Below are 20,420 nucleotides of genomic sequence, written 5' to 3' on the forward strand. Positions count from 1 at the left end.
AGTCATTAGGGATGCAAAGAGGGAAAATGCACTAGCTAGCCCTTGAGACACTCATTGACACAGCTTAATTCAATCTATCAAACAATATGAAAAGTAGAGAAGCAGTTAATTTCAAAACATTTGTTATCAGAACAAAAGTTTTTTATCTGTTGAAATTTACGACCAAGTAAGAAATCTGCATTTCAATTAGCTAACAAAATGATTGATGCAAAGCTTCTACTTTTTACAGGAGTATAATAAATCTCCAAGACTCTTTTGTCTGATCCTCTCTGAAAGTTTTATTACATGACACATCTACGAGCCTAGCAGTTGTGTTGGATAGAATACTTAAAAAGATCTACTACTACTACTAAGGTAGGCCATTTTTGGATGCTTTGGAGAACTGGTGTAGATCTCGTTGAAAAGCAGCTTCCAGCAAGAATATAATAAGCCTTAATGAATGTCTCTAAACCGTTGTGCACTTACTTTCACATTTGTTCCCAGCAGAAATGGTTCCTGGTCTCCATGGTTTCTGATGGTACCCCGGACAGCACCTGTTACAGCTCTCACCACATGTGTTGTGCTCACACTGGCACTGCAATTTCTAAGGAAAATAATAATAATAATAATAAAAATCTTTAAATACTTTTAAATTGATGATTTTCTCAATGTTCCCAAAAATCTGTCTGAGAATTACTCCAAAAATAAAGCAATGATAAATGCTCCACAACCATGCTATGTCAACTATGGAGAAGTAGCCTTTCTACAAAAGGAAGAACAACTCTCCAGTGTTGCAAAACAGACAATTTTGTGCGCTCTTCAAGCCATTTCATTTCAACACCAGTGAAAAAGAGTTTGCTTCAAAAAAGATTTGCTTACAAAGCAAAGGAAAAAAATATAGCAAAACATTTGTATGCATCATGTAATAAGATCTCTTTTAGACTCCTATTTTCTATTCACCTTAGGCAAACTGGACTAGTTGTATTATGAAAATAAATCAGTGAGATTAAAGAATACCTTTGTGACTTCATCCAGGGGGCAGCTTCGAGCGTGTCCATAACAAATACACATGCCACCAACAGAGATGTCCTTTATTGAGTAGTAGTACTACAAAAATCAAAGATGGAAAAAAGATGAATACATTTATATGTATTTTTGTCTTCTCTCCTATGTAATAAAATGACAGTGTGTCACTGTTCTTTTATGTGAAAAATGTTAAGAAAATACAAGAGACTTTGAATTTCTCTTACCTGGAAAAGCCTTCCATTTAGTGAATTATTTTTTAAGCTTTTATTTATTTTTTTTAAGCTTTGTTGCTTATAAAATAACCTTTTTTCACCTTATAAAAGCAATGGAGCAGAACAATTGCTATTTTTGAATTTCAGTTTGTGATGTCAGAGTATGCTTTCCTAAAATGGAAACTCTGGCTTCTCTTAAAAAGTGCACTTACTTCCAAACAAGCTCCTTTCTACTAGTGTGAGACAGTGTATTATGCTATCCACATTTTTAGCTTAAGAATCTGTGACACAGTAGAATAGTATCTATTTATATTGCCATGTGGTGAGCAAAAACAGTACGCATAAGGAAAGGATTTAACTTGCAAGGCAAGGAAGACCATCTGGGTTCAGTTACAGCTGAAGTATCAACATGGTTGGCCTGTTGATATCCTGGGAAGTATGTACTACAGAGGAATGAAAAGAAATACTTTTTGACTACACTTCTAAGCAAAAAGTTCAAGATTCTCAGACTCAACAACCCTACGGTCATCTACTTCAGGATGAAGAGTTGGTCCTGGGTGGTCAGACCTGCTGACTTCATGGATTGTTATTTTCTTTGAAAGATCTTGAAACTGGAGCAAACTAGACTCTTTGATTGAATACTGAATTTGTAATTTCTTTAAAATTTTATGATGCTTAGCATTTTAGTCTTTTTTTAAAATTTATGGTGTTAGATTACAATACATAAATAAATTCATGAGCATTAAGGCCTTAACTACAAAAAAAAAAAAGGGAGTTCCAGACTGGGAAAAGTAGGAGGACCAAGTAGCTTGCTCCATTTCCCGCTTCTACCCTTTTATCTTGTTTTCTTAAAACTCACATTGCATTTGGCTCACAGCAGCTGTGTGCAGCTTGAAGTTGAACAAGAGACCAGTGCTAACCAAATGATACAGAGAGAAATAAATAAATTAAATACAGAAACAAAACTGCTGTTGAACTCTTAGAAAAGTTCTGCTTCAGCAGTTTTGATTATATATGAGAGCACTGATAAAATGGGTATCAACAACCAGATGTCATGCCTTCAAAAACAAAAAAACAAAAAAACAAAAAAAAAAAAACAGAAATGGAATCCAGATAGCTGGAAGTGATTACCTTTGTTGTCATTTGTTGCACAGTGTTGAGACACTTGAGTGAGATATCAGGTTTTGGGAACCCTGACCCAATAAAACTCACACCTTACAGAGATGGCGGTGTGTAGCTTTCATGCAAAGATGCACTAAGTCATGCTGGCTGGGCTAAGCCTTGGATTACACAACAGTGTACATTATGAAAGCAATGGGAATATTTATTCTCAGAACACTTGTTTCCCATGTAAACTGCATGCTTGTATGGTTTCATGTCAAACATCCCTTTTTGGGTTGTATTTCTTGACATTACAATACTATCAACAGATCCAAAAATCTACCAGGCTGCACCATGGGAACATCTTATCAGTTTAGCCCTTGTGTTAACTGCTTTCTTATGTCCAGAAAAGCACAGCTGGAACAGCTGTCCAGTCCTCTGTGCGTGTAGTCCTCATGCTAGCAGCTCCCACATGAGGCAGATGAGATGTCAGACAAAATTAAAAATCTTTAAAAAATATGTAGAGTTGTCTCTGGCAAAGTATCATTTTTAATAACATCAGAAGGAAGGCAAAACCCTGTTAACAACCTTTCAGAATAATTCAGTGGATGGCAAAGTTGAAGTAGCTCCTCAGAGACCAGAAAAGGCTGTCTCACCCTGGCATACTGAGCAGTGTTTCTGAACAATCAGCTTACCCTTCTGGTAACAATGGGATCGAGTTCTTTTGGATCGTGATGGCTGAGAGTCATGAGGTCAGCATTAAGGGTTCTAATACGCTGCAGTCGTAGGCGAATATATCGTGCAGAAGTAAAGTCCAAAAGCTTTTGTGAAGGATCATCAGCACTAGGCCTGCCATTGATCAGAGACGTGTGAATCTAGGAAGAGGGTCTGAATTAATCACAAATATAACTTCGATCCTTTTACAACAGCAAACAGCAGTTGAGTAGAACTTAAGTTTGCTTTTCAGAAATTCCGCATATTGTGATGTTAAATTAATTGGAATTTTTTTCCCCACCCTCAACCTGCAGGTAAAATTCGCACTTCCTGACTTACATGGTTCTGAAACCACCACTCCTGTCTCATCATGAAGACTCATGTCTCCTGGATTTTTGTGGAAATAGCATAAGGTCAAGAATCATACCACAGACTAGTCGTTATTTCCCCTGGTCTTCCTTCCTCTCACTTATAGACCTGGAACATGTAACTCCAGCCATAAGTTTGGTTTTGTCATTAAATTTTTCCTACACAATTTGTAAATATTGTAAAATATAACCGAGTGCAGAGACAATAATCCTATATCCTGTTGGGACAGAGCTGCTTAGTATGCAAGGAACACTCAGTAAGAAGACAGTACAGTGGGAAGTCACAAGTTGGATGACAACTGGAAGCAGAAAGCTGCCACCACAAAACCACCCATCTGGTCTCCATCTCTGTCTCTCACTGGCCCCAGTAAGACGGCTTTTGGTACCAAGCTGTGCAATTTATTTTAGCAACAGCTCCCTGCTCCTTTCCAAAGCAACTCAGGACCACACAGTTTGTGCTGCATTTTGAGGGAGAAAGTGCAAAATGAGACCAACATGCCACAAACGGATGTCAAAGAGTACACCTACCATCCATCACAAGAGTCATGCTCTGAGTTTATCAGCTGCACTTCAAAGTGCAAAGCATATCCTTTTGTGCAAAGCAATTTTGTCTCACATATTACTCTTGAATTTACAGTTTGAATTTTGTCCACCACTGTCAATTATTTCCCACAATACATGCCATTTCATTTTAGTCTCTCCTGCCTCCAGCTCTAATTCTCTGGGAATACATATTTTCTCTGTTCATGAATAATATTTTCAAGCAATGAAAAGTGAAATTTTGTATGCATCTTAATTCTAAACCTACCCACTGGCTAGACCAGTAGAAATTTTGTAATAATGCACTGTAATTTATATAGAGGAATCTTTCCTACAAGGAAAAGGAAGAAAGGGATAGATGCTAAAATGTTAAGGAAGAAAAAGAATAATTCTCCATGTTCACTGCTATATTTGGCTAATCTACTGCTTACAAATAGCTTATATATACCAATATATTTGGATTATATATGTTTGCATTATTTATGCCCCTTAATTGAAGACTATTTCCTAGCAATTGTAGCTTTTGCTTTGGAATTTATCATGAATTCTGACCTTGCAACATACATTTCTGGAAGCTGATTTTCAAGCAGCATATATCAGGTTAATAGAGTATACAACGGTGCAGTTATACCTCTTTAAACCTGTAAAAATCCAGCAGTCAAACTGGCAAAATATCTGAATTAGCTAAAATGTCCTTCAGTTACATACACATTTAGACATGTGGTCCTTTTACCCTATTTTTTCTTTCAGACCAGAGCATTACAAGCAAAACACGGAACAACAGCTTGCTAACAAGTGCTAAATACAAGGCAAATGTTTGTAGAGATCAGCTGATTTGCAGGTCTTCTGAGAGCCCCATGTTTAAGTTTGTTATGCTGACCAGAACCAATTATAAAGCACTAATAAATACATATTCTTAAAAGAGTGCCAAGAATCACTAATATAGGTTATGAGATTCTCTGTGGAGGGAATACTCATGTCTGCCTGCATTTCCAGCTACAAAGGAGCAGTCTGTACTTTGTGAACAACAATATTCAAGCAGTGCACAGCAATTTAATTTGGACTTCCTTTTTTTAATGTTTCTGTTATGTTTATATATTATTACATTTATAAATATACATCTCTGATTTTAATGTATCATCTCATACCTGGCTATGAAATAAATGACACAAATACCATTAACAGAGTTTGCTAAAAGAAAGAAGAATCAACAGTGAGGCTGCACAGCTCATAATTCTTCTAATTATACAAGGTCCCTGAAACAATGCCAAGGCTAGTTTAGGAGTTCCAGCTGTGCCGAGCACTGCAACAGTTTTTACAGCTTTATCTCACAACCAGGTGTTCCTAACACAGGAATTTACTAAATGAAAAACCTGGCAGAACATAGAACCTCTGTTGTAGTTGTCTATAGAATAAAGCAACTACTACTACACAGTTAATAGTCACCATCAAATGACATGGAGGGTGAGAATAAAGAATTGAATAGTAGAAATATGTGGAGTGAAAGACAAGTTATCCTAACTTTTAAAAGCTTGTTATACTGGTATATGATGTAAAAATAGTAACATTAAAGAAGAATAACAGACAGTGTTGTAGTGCTGAGGGAGTCAAACTCTGTAACTGGGATGCAAATGTTTTCAAGTCTTAATCAGTCTGAGTTCATACTCACAAACCACAGGTGCAAAAACAAACATACCTCTCCATGTTCCAGAGGAACTAGTCTGGAATAGTAAGAGGTGCAGATCACTTCATCATCTCTCTTGTAAGTTGGCGGCCCAACTCTTGGTGTAATATTATAACGAGTTAAACACTCTGTGTCGCTAATTGCATAGTACTGCCATGGTTTGAACTCTGTGCCATCTATGGAGCGTTCCAAAATCCAGTTTCCAGGTCGTGGAGCATTAGCAGATTTGATGATGACATATGCAACTTGAAAGACCTAAAAACATGCAGGAGAAAAAATTTAACACTTCATTCGGCTCCAAAAGAACACAAGAGACCAGTTTGGTGCCCAAGTTATCTACAATTTTAAAAGCAGTATATAATTTGCCAGGCAAAGCAGTAAAATTTGCTAGAGTGACTCTAGATAAAAACATTTGCACAATTTTTTTATCAAAAGCTAGATTAATATTTTATGATACTAGTGTATTCAGTTTGTACTGTGTTAACACGCAAGCTGACAGTTATATATATATATCTATATATATATGCGTATATATATACATACACACACACACCACTGATTTCAGGATTACTTGGGAATAACATTCCTTCTATTTAGCTTTTCCGAACTACTGAAGACTTCAAAGTGGGTTCTTTTTTTCTTTTTTTTTTTCTTTTGAAACAGCTGCAGACCAAACAACTCTTTGTTTCACATTTTAGCTGGGAGTTTAATCCTCTCAGTAAGAGCATTTCTGATAAGCTTTTTACATCCTATATTAAAAATCTGTGCATTCCATTTTCATTCTGTGTTGAAGTTATTTAACAGCTCTTGTAAAGTTATTTGCAAACACTGCTGAAAAAGGAGGCAGACAAATCAGGTAAATGTGACAAACATAAGGATGATAATGCTATTTAAGTAGCCTTAAGGCATGGAATCTCTCAGCTATATGTATAATTGAGGGCTTTTTTTTTTTTTTTTTTTTTTTTTTTTTTAAATCATTTTTGAGTAATCTTCTCATGGCAGCTAAATAACTTGCACAGGCCCTCGACTAGCGACAGCTTCAGCCACTATCACTGAAGGGCACACTCCAAAACTACTATCTTCCTCTTTTTTTACTAATGGCTGCTACCATTAGTAGCCACACAAAAGGCTGTTGTTGCAGATTGGTAAGACTCCTCATGTGAAATTAATGTTTTGTGAGTGTGCTATCAAACCACATTTAGAAGAAAGAAAAACACCACGCTGCTTAACCATCTCAGAGATCTGTAGTCTCACTAGGGTGATCTGCCAAGTTGGCTGGTATAATAACACCCATTTTTGTGTGCAGTATTAATACCATGCTGAGTTCTGCTTTGGCAGCAACCCTTTATTTCAGACATCTTTAAATATAGGAATTTGTTTGATTAGGTTTTGATTTTGTAAAATAAGAGAAATAAACACACAATGAAAGGTAATAATTACACTGTGTGTGCTGTTCATGAGACTACTTCTGAAACAAAACATTCTTTAAGTGACCAAAGCTTTGCTTAAGAGATTTGCAGACTTGAGAATGAAAAGAAAATGGTGATACTTATATTCAAAGTCTGACTTATTTAAAAAAATCAAATTCAGATTTGATTAAAATCAGACATAACTTTAAATTTGATATTCAGCTGGTCTGATTTTCCTTTTGTTTATTTATTTTTCTGTTTTCTATCACCAACTAAACTACTTCCCTACTTATTACACAGTTGGCTGAACAACAAATGCTCTAATTCTGATTACATGGAGATTTTTCGAGACCCATTATATTCTGCAGCTGATGTAGCTAGTTTTAAATCCAGTTTCAACCAGTAATAATGAGTTATCTTTCGTCACAAACTAACTGCAGGCACTGCTACAGAAATGCTTTTACACAACAGTATGTAGGTTGCATTTATTTTAATTACTGAATTTCTTGATGAGGGAGGTTACGGGAAACAGTTAAATATAAAAGTATTTTTTAGCAACTCCTTGGGCAGCTTATTTTAATGTTGCATCATTTAAAGTCAATGGTTTGGTGGGGGGCTAGGGGAGTCAGAAAATTGGCAGACGTTTTTGATGTTCAAGATGTTCAAGACTTCCACAGACTGATTTTTCCTGTATGTCTACAGTTCACCAAGAGCTGAAATAAAGATATTTGAAACCAAGAGCCCAAAAAAGGCATTCATAAAACAAGAAATTGTTCTGCAAAAAAATGAGGTAGGTGTAATCAACCTGAGTAAAAAAACACTGTCTTGTTTTCCCCCTGAATTTTCTCAGGTTTCTTCCACACATAGACCACAAATATCTAAAAGTACTTCTGAAGTAAATTCACAGGATACTGAATATCAGCAGCATCAGAATGATTTGTCAGCCTCTGAAATTGTGTATAAGAATGGATATTGCATATATAAATGAAAGGCTACTGCATGAGAGCTTCTGTAGTCAAGAAGTCAGAATGCAACTTTTCAGTAGGTATCATATTCTCAGAGATTATGTTCCCAAACAAGGGATTAAAGCTGGAAGAAGGGATTCAGACGTCCCAGTGCTTGCATATTAATACATTATGAAGAATGTCAGCTAGGACTTGTGAGACCTCACATCACATAGCTTCTGCAACCCAAACAGATCTGAACCAGGAACTCCACGTAACACAAACTGACTTTCCAATGCCCTTAGCGCATTTCCTTAAAGATTTTTTACTTTAATGACTTCTCCATATCTGAAAATCACCAAGGGCAGTTTCCTACTACTCGGTCCATTCATTCACTGCCCATCAACAGGCCATGTGATAAACCTGAGCCACATGGCAAGAGCTAATGATTTGCATGCATTAATCTAACTGTATAGCTTTCCCAGAACTCATTTCCTTATTGAGCTACAAGGGTAAAAAGGGCAAGCCAAAGCAAGTCAGCAGATACAAAGTTGCCATAGATTAGAAGCATCTTTTTACAGGCATTTCAATCCTGACTGTAAAGATCAGCCAAATAAACTTATACTTCTTTGTAGCAGCAGTACCAGACTAACACACCACTTCTGCTTTACTTAGCCTTCCTAGTGACCTTGTTTCCTTTAAGTCAAATTCTGCAATATCAAGAACTTCATTCTTGAACAGATTTGTAAATGAACCCTTCCCCCATTCATCAAGCAATTTTGCATTCTCTTTCCATAAACACTTAGCCAGTGGTGGCCACACAGCAAATGCTAGCCAAATGTTCCCTTTTGCAGGTGCATGCTCAATGCTCTAAAACCTACATAGGTTCTGACGAGCACAATTTTTCCATTAGTCTTTTTAGATAAAGACTCCTAGTTACATTTTACAGTTTACATCAGTGGAAAGAGCAGTAAGTGAAGATGTTGTCTTTTCATAACTGTGGGTATTTGAGGCCCAGTCTCCAAAAATGAAAAGTTAAAAATGAGTCCCAGCAGTTACCTGTTAAGAACAGGGGTACCAACTAGTACCAAACCAATTAGTTCAAATCTATACCCCAGTTCAAACCCAAACTGTACCAGATCTTTAAAAAAAAAAAAAAATAAAAAATAAAAAAATCTAAATCTAAAGTATCTGAAAATACATCTGAAATATATAATTTAAAAATTGCAGGATCATTGTCTGTAACCTATTGTATATCTTACTGAAATCATGTTGGTGTAATGTAAACCATATAATACAATAGACCTCAAATAAACAAGCCTGAATTAACACAATGCTTTTGGCAGAATGGCTCTTCCTAACCTTACAAATTCAGCTAAATTCCTCCTTCAGGATAAGTGCAGCAAGGAAATCTTAAAAACAGACAAGTGTGTTTTTCAAAATGACATGACAAGACCTGTGGTGAAAATGCTTATTACAACTAATATTACTCTGCACTATAATTACAAAATCCTTTCTGCATACAAAGCTGGTTAAAATAGAAACTTCATCTTCTCTGATTTTATTTTACTTTCTGAATCAAAAACATCTGAAATGAATCTGTGCCAACACTCAAAAGAATAACAGACTACGTGCAGAGATATCAAGTATCAATCCGGGATTAAGATCCCTTAAAAAGGCCCTCAGTAAGGAATTCTGAGTCCTATCAATTGTCTGCTACATTTTGCCCTGAAAGGTTTATAATGCTAAATGCATAGACTAATCTGAATATTTTCTGTTTGGTTTTGAATCATTGTGTGCAACCATTATTTTTCACTAAAAGATAAGTTAATTTTATTCAAGAATTGTATTATAATATATAGACAAGTGCACTGAATATTGTGATATCATTTTTACAGCAACAGAAGTGCTTTAAAGAAACTTGCCCGATAAAACAAATTCATATTTGTCTAGTGAAGTCAGGAGAACTATGTGTCTTGTTATATCAGCAAAAGGTTTGTCCTTACACTTATTGCCAAGAGATTTCAAGATCAAAGATCTGTAGGAATCATATTATAATATTATTTATTTATGTACTTATGTATTGCTCTTATATCAGTCTCTGAGTGATAATCCTGTATTATGAAATGTTCATGAGCTATGACTTACTTGGAAGTGGAGAGGATTTCACAGCTTAGTACTTGGGGTCTTGCTCCACAATTTAAGAACTTAGTAGTATACACTTTTGTCTTCCTGATATGTCTAGATATGTGTTAAGCACTCTTAAATACCTTTGAAAGTAAGATATAGAATAATACTATGGAAAATATTCTTAATGCTGTGATGGAGAAATATTTTACAGCTGGCTCAAGCACACTACTGACATTTATAATAGTCAGATTTATATTAATTCATCGCTATCTTGCAAAGAAGCTATCCAGAGGAGAAGTCAGGCAAACACTGTTTCTGTCTTTATCTACTGCTGTGGATTTTGTTTCTGTAGAATTGCCAGCATAGAAAGCATGAGATCATAAATCAAATCTTGGTATCTCATACATCAATACTACTCTTTCCCTTGCTCTGGATTTTTGCCATACATTTAATGGAAAGAAAAAAATAAAAAATAAAATAAAATAAAATAAAATAAAATAAAATAAAATAAAATAAAATAAAATAAAATAAAATAAGATAAAATAAATAAGGAAAGGCTATCACACATCTGGTTCCAGAAAGAGCAAAAGACATGCCTAGTGTTTATGATATATGAATTATAAAACTGTGACAATACCACTCACTACCCTTACAAAATGCTTAGTAATAATAATAACACAGAAATTCTGATCTTGATTTTATTAGCCAGACTTTTTTTCTTAATGAGAATCCATCAAGCTGCTTTTCAGTTCAGATTTTCTTACACAAAATATATTAAATGTAAGTTAGAATATTAGCTGAAGAAATATTCTCTGTTCCCTTCAATACTGAGTGGAGACAAATACAACAGGGACAGACTGTTCAGAACATCTGGGATAAACTTGAGTCATTTTCACCAGGCAAGGGAGTCCCCTTTATTCACCAGCTGAGGCTACATTGCATCCCTCACCAACCTGATCATTAGCTTGTATCTCTATGCTGTAAATTAATAACAATTCAAATAAACAATCAGTTCCTCTTAGTGCCATAATATCTAGTAATTATTCAAAAATAATAAATAATAGCTAAATTTTTCATTTTTCACAACAAAAACTGTATTCATGTATTATATATACTGTCAAGAAATGTTAAATAACATGTTTACTTTCATATGCTACTTGACAGATTTAATGCACAAAGTTTGAAATAAAATGAAAAAGCACCAATGTTAAAGAATATCTTTAAAGGTCCTAGTAGAGTATTTTTACAAATTATCTTGTGAATGAGTTAAGTAAACAGTTACTAAAATCACTAAGATCTTTCGTATACTTTTTCTTTATTCCTTTTCACTAGTGCTGACTTGTTTAAAGTAAGCACACCAAGTCAGCTCCAATAACTTATTGACTTCAAGCAGTCTTTATTAACCAAATCCCTTCTTGAAGAGTAGCAATTTACATTCGAGTTGCATAGCCCTACATGCCTTCTCTCTCTCAAGCTCTCTATGGAAAACACAGAAGAAAGGCCCCTTGGGGGAAACATTTCAAATCAAATTAGTGAAATTGAGTGTGGGTCAGGAGAGGAAAGATATGTGTTTGGAGAAACATCAACAGAACTAAGATTTAGAGAGCAGCTCAGCTGGTCTGTTTCCAAAGTAAAAATGTTCTAGGAGGAAAAAAATGAAGTCATTGCTCTCCCCTTCATTCTTCCTTCCTGTTTGTCCATTTAAAAACTAACAACAAAGTCAACTATTCAAATGAAGAAGTCCTATCCAAAACTTCTATCACTGACAAAAGATCCTGTGATTATTTTCCTGATAATTCCGCTTTCTCATTAAAGAGGAAATTAGACACTTGTTTAACGTATGCTTCATTTCATAACATGCTTCATTTTAAGCCTTCTTTTTTAAACTTAAAAATTAGCATCAGTCGGAGTCTAGTGATCTTGCAAGAGCATGTTGTCAGCTGTATATGTCAAGCATGCATTTCTTATTAGCATAGCTTCTTCAAGAGATTGGAAATATTATTCTCAATTCATACTGGAATTCCTGTTAAGCTGCACATACTCATGGATTTCTTAGCTATGGTTTTCAGACACCTTAGATCTGTTCAAAGAAACATGAAAAAAAAAAAAAAAAAAAAAAAAAAAAAAAAAAAGAAGAAGAATAAATCTAGAAAAATACATTTTCTTCAGAAATGATTTTGTCTTTTCTAGGGATAGTGGAGGAGACATGATTCTTCTGTGCCTAACAGAGAAACTAGCTAATCATCTGTTCAGTCTAGCAACCTTTTGTATAGGAATTTTACCAGCTAGAAGAGCAAATACTTTCTGTTTCTCCAAATGCCAAACACTGTTTGCTTCTTGAAAAAAATCTTTAATAATCCATACCTCAAGCAACTTTCATGATATAAAAAGCAGAGAAAACCAGTATCAGAGGACTACTAGGGAAAAGTTAGCTGAGACAGAGTAAGGTTATCAAGAAAAAGGGAACAGTGGTGTAAACTCTCATCCACTCATGCACAACTGTTTATCTGCCATGAATTACAATGAACTGTGATTTATATACTAGAATGCAGCCATTTCCACTGCAGGTTGATATGAATAAAATCTCTAAGATGCTCTTTAAAAACAACTGAAAAAAACATCTGTTTTAAATCAGTTTGTTTAAGGTTCAACTATCCAGTTTTAGCTATTTGCTATTAAATGACTAACTATAAAAGTCCCACTATCTAAACACTAGAGAGGTAGAATTAATTACAGGGATTTATATCCTACATTCAGTAAGTGACACTTAGGTAAAAGTTACTCACCTGCCTTAGATCCAAGGTGATGGTGACCCAGTGGTATTGCCTCCCATTCTGAATGCTGGGACTTTGCCACCAATTATTTGTACCATCAATTGCACTGGAGATTGGGTGCTGTTCTGTTTTAAAGGAAGAAAAAAAAAAAATAAAAAAAAAATTAAATATTGCTGAAAAAATCACCTGAAACTATTTTCTCTGATCCAGCACATTTATTTCTTGCAGACTATAACATTTTTCTGCCATAAAGCACTCTACAGTGCTCAACAGTGATTTCAGTTGGTCCTTTGCTTAAAGACAGCTTCACTCATGTAGTAGGGAGAGTAAGACCAAAAAGTACTTGACCTCGACATGCTTTGAACTCATGGGGAAGAGTCAAAGAGGAGAACCAATGAAACAAACAAAAAATAAAATAAAATCATGAATCTTACCTTTGGGATTAGCACTGTGGCGGTCACAAACTCGGCACTGGGCATTGCGTAGCGGCCGTCCTGGGACATGCTCAACCAGTTTGCAGAACATCTCTGGTCCCTTCTCCCCACAGGTGGCATTGGTGGAGATGTGAGCATTGCTGGCCAGGTTCAAAATGGCAGGGAACAGACCTTGAATTGAGTGATGATTGTAAATTGCAGTGTTAAGGCAAACAAAATACAGACATGGTTACAAGACAAATCCCTGAATATACAGGATATCATAATTAGCTTCTAGCCTAGAGATACAGATACAGAATAATACAATAGAAACAGATTATTTTGTGAAAAGATTATCATAGCAATCTGACACCAGCACATCGATCGTCATGATCCTGAGGCACTGCCAGAGAGGTTCCCCATGGCTGCCCTGTTCCTGGCTGAGCGGGTGGGATATGCCCTAAGGGTCAGGCCCTGATGGACACAGAGAGCCCAGTAGGCACAGGGATCCCCTAGCCCTCCTGAGAAGTATCTGAAAGAGCTCTCTTCCAGATACTAAACCTTCTTGCTGCATTATGAAATGATTCAAACCAGGCGGTAAACTGGACTTCTGACTGTGTGGAAAATGGCATTTAACCTAAGTTCCTCGGGGCAGAAACACCACCACCCTCCTGCATTTTAAGGGCTGCATTTTAGACCTTTGCTCTGGGCTTCTCTGAAGCCTGTGTAAACTCTGAGGGAAATCTGACTTGCTGGTTATTAATCTTTACATACTTTGCCATACTTTCAAAAGGTGCTGCTCTTTTGCACAGGAATAAGGAAAAACTGCAGTTACTGGCTTTGGAGCTCTGCATAGCTTCTAAAAGGAGTTAAGTTTCACTTGAATCTGAAGGCTATGCATAAAATTTAAGAAATACTTCAAGTGGCAGAAAGAAATTATGTAAGCACAGCCTCTCAGAAACTTTGTAGTCACTTTTCACCCTTCTCTCTTGAGCTAAAAAGCTGTTATTTCTACATGGTTAGGTTTGCACCCATGAGTACAACACAGATAATCTATTTCTGCTGAGAAATAATTCAGAAAAAGAGAACCAATCTGGGAAAAAACAGATCCATGTGTTGAGTCTGAACAAGATGGGCTGAAATCAAAGCTAAAATCTTGGAACAGAGTATTGAGAGTCCGGCAAGAATTGATATTGTTGCAATCATGATGGGATCAAAAGCACATTTTTGTAAGTTTTTTGTTATCTTTCTTGTGTTACAAGGAGTAAAAAAATAAATAAATAAAAATTAAAATTAAAAAAAAAAAAAAATCTGCCATATTAGGGTACATTTTGAAAATATTCTTTTTGAGTGTTTACAGCTACACAGATTATTTTCCTTCATTAACTTTCAATGCATATTGCAAGATTGCAATATTAATGTTTTGATTTTTTTTTTTTTTTTTTTTTATTTTTTTTTTTTTTTTTTCCTGAGCTGTCTATGTCAACAAGGCAGAATTTAATATTCTTTTGGTTTTATGTGTCTTTGTCTGCCCAGTAATTGCATTACCCTGGAAAGCCTGGAGAAAACTTTTAGTGTTATTCAAATGCTGACTTCAGCTTTAAAAATGTGGTTAAACACTAACCTCCTTCACTATGAGTAATAAAGAGTGTGTTTTCAATTGTGCTGTGTTCGAAACTTAGCAGGAGGGAGATAGAGCTTTTATTTATTTACTTTTAGTCTTTGCTTCACTTAAGTTAAATCTGGACTGGGGCATGCACCTTGTTCTCATTATATCTAAATGTAATTGAGATGAAGACATGGAGGATATACGACTGGTGAGGCTCTTCTCCCATTAACATGCATTCTGCACACTCACCTTCTGTTAACCACAGTGTTGGTGCAGTACTGCTCCAAACTCACATCTGTCAGTAAACAGAAATGCAGCCCTCCATTTTGTTACTAGACAAGAAAGCTAAAAGTTTGGAAGAGGGTGTCCTCTTTTACTTTAATCCCTAACTATTTGAAATCTTCCCTACTCAGTATTCGTTACTGTTCACATAGACATCTATCAGCCAGCCTTCAAGAACTACCAATTAACTTTCCAAGTCATTCATTACCTTCACTCGCATTACACAGTAGCACTACTGTTTGTTTCCAGGGTTATTTGTTACGGTGACATAATTTGCCTACAATAATCTTTAGTCAACAGATTTGTGCCAAAGGGAGTAACGAAGCTCTGGAGTAACAGTGCTCATGGCAAGCACTGTCTTGGTTAAGTTCCATTCCAAAATCCCCAACTCAGATCAGGTTCATACACTATAGCATTCACATTGGACTGAGCCCTTCTGTCTGCTTGTCATCAAGATTCCAATCCAACTGAACTGCATTGTGGTTTTGTCCCAGGATTGGGAAAAAAAAAAAAAAAAAAAAAAAAAAAAAAGCAAACAGGTTATTAGCTTCATGCTGAAATAAGCTAAATCTCGTCAGATGCTACCTGATTACACTAACCTCCAACTCTCTTTAATGCAATCAAATTTAACAGCAGTTTGCAGAATTGCATCCAGTTATTTCAGTAGAAACTGAGAGTAGCCTACAAGTTGATTTAAAAAGATAAATCAATAAGGCAATAAACTAAACAAAAATAGAAAAAAAAAATGAGACAAATTTAAAAGAAATGACTTGCATCTTTACAGTACATTATTCCTCTTCGGGTATCCAGCATGCTCTTAAGAAAAGTTTTAGAAAATTACTTATTACTGATAATGGTGACATCAAGACTCTTATATACTCCTCTGCCACAAAAGAGAGAGAGAGAGAATAAAAGAAAAAGAATGTAATTGTGCAGAAGGTATGATAAAGACAAATCACCACACAAGCAGTCACTTAAATAAGCCACATTTTTATACCCTTCTTTAAAATCCAAGTGGCCTTAATCCACACACAACTCTGACAGAAGATACCACGTATCTTTAAACTAAACTGGCAAATTCTATTTGCACTCCTAAAGACACTGATGTAACTTCTACAGTTTGCAGTCTGAAGTCTGGCACAAATGGTTGATTGAATTGGATTTATCATACTTATTCCCACTAGAAAGGATGGGAAGTACTACGTACAAAATTGTCACTGCTTCACTACTGAGCTATCAAATTCCATTATCACATTTAACAATCATAGCTAAGAGGCTTTGAAAGAGCCTTGAGAGACATCTATCTGGATGGCAATGATCTGTAGCATTCTGATGCAGCTTCTCATGTCACTAATCTAGTCTGATTGAATATATTTCAACTGTTAAAATACTTTGGAGTGAATTTTGCAAATAGGCACTTGCTATGTCAGTTTTTTACCACTGAACTCTTCTTTGTTTCTGAATTACCATCCATAACCTTGCAAAAAAATAAAAATCCCAAGATTGAATTTTTGAAGAACCTCAAGCATGCAGTATACTAGGGAAAAGAAAGACAGGCAAAGACCTTTAAGATAAGTGAGGTAATCAACATGTATTTATGTGGTTCTATGTGCCTGCTAATTCTAATCCTTTGGAATGAAGGATTGGAGAATGCATCTTGCTGGGGTGGATGGACAGAGATACATCACTGCATAAGTAAAAGGGGTATGCAAGCAGGGCACTTATCCATCTCTCCATTGTAAAGGTTATGGCTGATCATATGGGTTGCATTTCTTTGGGAATTATTCTACTTGAAACCCATGTCTACAGAAGTTCCCTGTTGCACAGATGAGTGCCATCATCCACCTTTCCTGCACTGTTAATTCTGTGTGGTTTAAATAAGTTTTCTTCACCATATTGATTTCATTCCAGGTGTAGGATACTGAGCAGCCCTGATTTTTTCTCAACAAAGAATTTCAGGGATTAGGGGCATGTTTCCAGGGTTCTGAGTTTTTAGCAAATCCCAGTGGAGTTTACAGCCACTCTGTCTGCTGCACAATTAGATATGAATGAAACCTCAACTCCAGTCTTCATTAATGACTTTTTCAGTCAAGAAATCAGTCCTTCATCACAGGTCTGTTACAGGAGTATAGAGAGTAGTTTTGTGCCTTTTGCCAAAATCCATGGGTTGTCTATGTTTTTGATTATATTTGCCTTGCATGTACTCTCACAGTGTGATCGATGGGCAGGGTGAAACTATACCTCTTCCATTTTTACAGATGGCATGCGTAGAAACTGAGAGATTCATAGAAGAACAACTTTCCTAATAGACTCCTAAAAGCTGATTGCATTATATTCATTTATTTTACAAACAGAGTTGTACAAACAGAAGGATACATATGGGAGTTCACTATATTCAATAAGCATGATAAAGATAGGATTACTCTTCATATCTTGATAAACACAGCAAGGATGGTGAAGTTTCTCACAGGAAGGCCACATATAAAACCGCTTCCTGTTGAATTCAGAATAACTAACCGGATATCTATGTGACATCAGATTAACCAGTCTGATAACCCTAGAAAACTGAATAATTTAGGGAGGTGATTTTTTCTTTTTCTAAGAAATCAGAATACCAAGCTGATAGGAAATATATGTAAAAGGTTATCTGAAGAAAGCCAAGAACAGAATCCAAAAGGAGATAATATTTTCTGCATTGTTCATCAGCGTATGCACCAAAGAATTCCAACCAGATTCAAGTGAGCAATTTTGCTGAGACATTCAGCAAAGCAACAGCTTGATTTTTGCCCTTCTTTTGTGCGTATGCTGAGGATAATAAAGCAGTAATTCAAGTGAATAAAGTAAATACAACTTTAAAAACATAAAGAGCTGATGTGTGCAGCAACAGTAAGCTTTTTATTGTGTCGTATCTTGGGAGCAGAGAGGAGACTAATCTCATTTGCAAATTAATATTTTAACAAATGTAAGGCAATCCTTGATTCATGACAAGGAGACAATGATGAAGTTTGTTCACTAGCAGTAGATTCGTCATTTACTGAAAACATTTGCAGAGGACACATTAACAGTTGTTCAGAATAGTTTGCTGCTCTCTAGAAAAACACAAGGGGCCAGGGACAAAATGTCACTGAATGTATTTGAGTATATAAAATATATGATAGTTTTATACTACAGAAGTTGAAGTCACATTCTTTATAACATTCTCTGCCAGTTTTCAGTAGAACAGTTTTGTTTTAGTTGTTCTGTCTTATTCAAACTATGAATTAGGTAAGTTTACTAAATAAACATCCTGGAACTATCATGCTTGGGTTTAGATTCTTCACATGCTTCATTCTACTTCACCAGCAAATGTCCCTACCTTAACCTTTTTTATATATCTACATCTGAATACTATTCTGTAATCACAATGAAAATGTGGAATGATTTCCCTAAAATAAATGGGCTTAAATTAACTGCTGGAATCAAGGCACCAAATCCATTCCTATCCGTAGTCAGCAAGAAGTTTGCTGTGTAGTATCCAGTTTGCCTTATAATCCCTGTTGTAGAACTGTTGCATTTAAAACATGTATTAGCCATGGCAACAATCCACATGAAGTTACACAACAGACTTTATAGAGCTAACAGCTTAGAAATAATCTGAAAAATGATGATTTGTGTATGGGAAACTGGTAATCACAGTCTGAACCTCTGATTAATCAGCTGAGGCAAGTGTGTGTTCAGCTGTGGGAGCACAGGTGAGGGTAATTCAGCTGTGCTCCTGGAAGGGGTGGGGCTTGACTCCACCTCTCCTAGACTTCATTTAAGGGCTGACCACTACTAAAGGCAGCATCTCTTTGAGGTTGCTCCTCTGTGGAGATTGGGTAGCCAGCCTTAGCATTTTCCAGTCAGACTGAAGGCATTCATATTGGTAAGTTTTTTCCTAAATATAACATTTTGGATATCTATCACCTTCTTGTATTATTACCACCTTTTGTATTATTCCACCTTACAACTTGTTTCTTCCATACCTATACAGAGAGCAGAATTTCTGCAAGCACAACACAAAACTTACATGAGCTAATTAAGGTGTACAGTTTTATTACCAGTATGTCTACAAATATGAATTTGCATTATTATTAGACTCCTTCAGATTAAGGATAAATCCTCACCACCATGACAGAATACTGTCTCCCCCTAGAACTTTTTGTTTCCTCATGTTGCTGAGCAAAGCTGACTTGTGCATCAATTACAGCAAGACTACTCAAGGACACTAAGTTCTGTAAAAATCACAGAATCATTTAGATTGGAAAAGACCTCTGTGATCATCTAGTCCAACTCAGCCCGTCCCCACCATGCCCACTACCTGTTTTCCCTCAGTTCAATGTCTCCATTGTTCCTGAACAACTTCAGAGATGATTACTCACCCAATGCCTCACCATTCTTCCTGAGAATATATTTTTTTCCAAATATCCAGGCAATTTACTGTAATTCAATCAATTTTGAATAGAGGAACATAGTATATTTGCCTAGCATGTTCTTAAGAGCTCCCAGCTAGGGAAATTCCTCTATACGAGTGCTTCATCACTTGAAAAGTTACCAACTTTTAGTCATCATTGCTCCATTCATGATCTGTCATGACCTTGATTACAGCTTTTGAGTACCCAAGAGGCTGTTATCACACACAGTTTTCTCTTCTCCAAGCTAAAGAAACAATATTATAGTCTTTCCACAGTCAATTTTCTAAACCTCTTATCCTGAATTCTTGGCAGTTTGCATCTCTCCAACAGTTACTCCTCAAACCACATCAGTACCAACTGGAGAAGAAAAATTTCTTAGATTCTGTACAGTTTCATTAATGCATCCCAGAATAAGATTTTTCTTTGCCAAGCTGTACAGTTGAGTTTGCTTTGCTAAGGTAAATAAAGATCATTTTCTGTCATACTGCTGCCTAGTCAGTCATGAAAGAAAAGTATACTCCACAGAGGCCCACACCTTGAGATCATATTATCTGTAAAACTGCTTGCTTCACAGCTTTTTGCTGAATGCCTATAAACCTTTGTTTTAAGGAAGATTCTGCTGATCATTTTGTACCTCTGATTCTATAAACCTTTTCCAAATGACAGTTCAACTAAACAAGCACTAGAAGAGGTTAATATAACCAGAAACATTTTAATTGAATCCTGTAAATTGTCAGAGAACAAACAAACTGCCAAAGACCAAATTCTGTCCAGACAGACAAGAGCTTCTCTGCCAAACTTT

At 35.9% G+C, this 20,420-nt stretch overlaps 1 protein-coding gene across 1 annotated transcript in view; it reads right to left on the reverse strand.

Moving 5' to 3' along the window:
• The window catches only part of LAMA1 (laminin subunit alpha 1), a 95,245-nt gene that overhangs the window by 62,992 nt on the left and 11,833 nt on the right, over positions 1 to 20,420 (reverse strand). The window contains exons 2-7 of the mRNA XM_072329414.1: positions 13,316 to 13,486; positions 12,894 to 13,006; positions 5,637 to 5,879; positions 3,014 to 3,193; positions 997 to 1,086; positions 466 to 583 (exon numbers count right to left, since the gene is read on the reverse strand). Of these exons, the coding sequence (XP_072185515.1) occupies positions 466 to 583; positions 997 to 1,086; positions 3,014 to 3,193; positions 5,637 to 5,879; positions 12,894 to 13,006; positions 13,316 to 13,486 (915 nt within the window). The remainder of the gene's footprint in view (positions 1 to 465; positions 584 to 996; positions 1,087 to 3,013; positions 3,194 to 5,636; positions 5,880 to 12,893; positions 13,007 to 13,315; positions 13,487 to 20,420) is intronic.

Source organism: Excalfactoria chinensis, chromosome 2, assembly GCF_039878825.1.
Source record: "Excalfactoria chinensis isolate bCotChi1 chromosome 2, bCotChi1.hap2, whole genome shotgun sequence".
NCBI lineage: Eukaryota > Metazoa > Chordata > Aves > Galliformes > Phasianidae > Excalfactoria > Excalfactoria chinensis.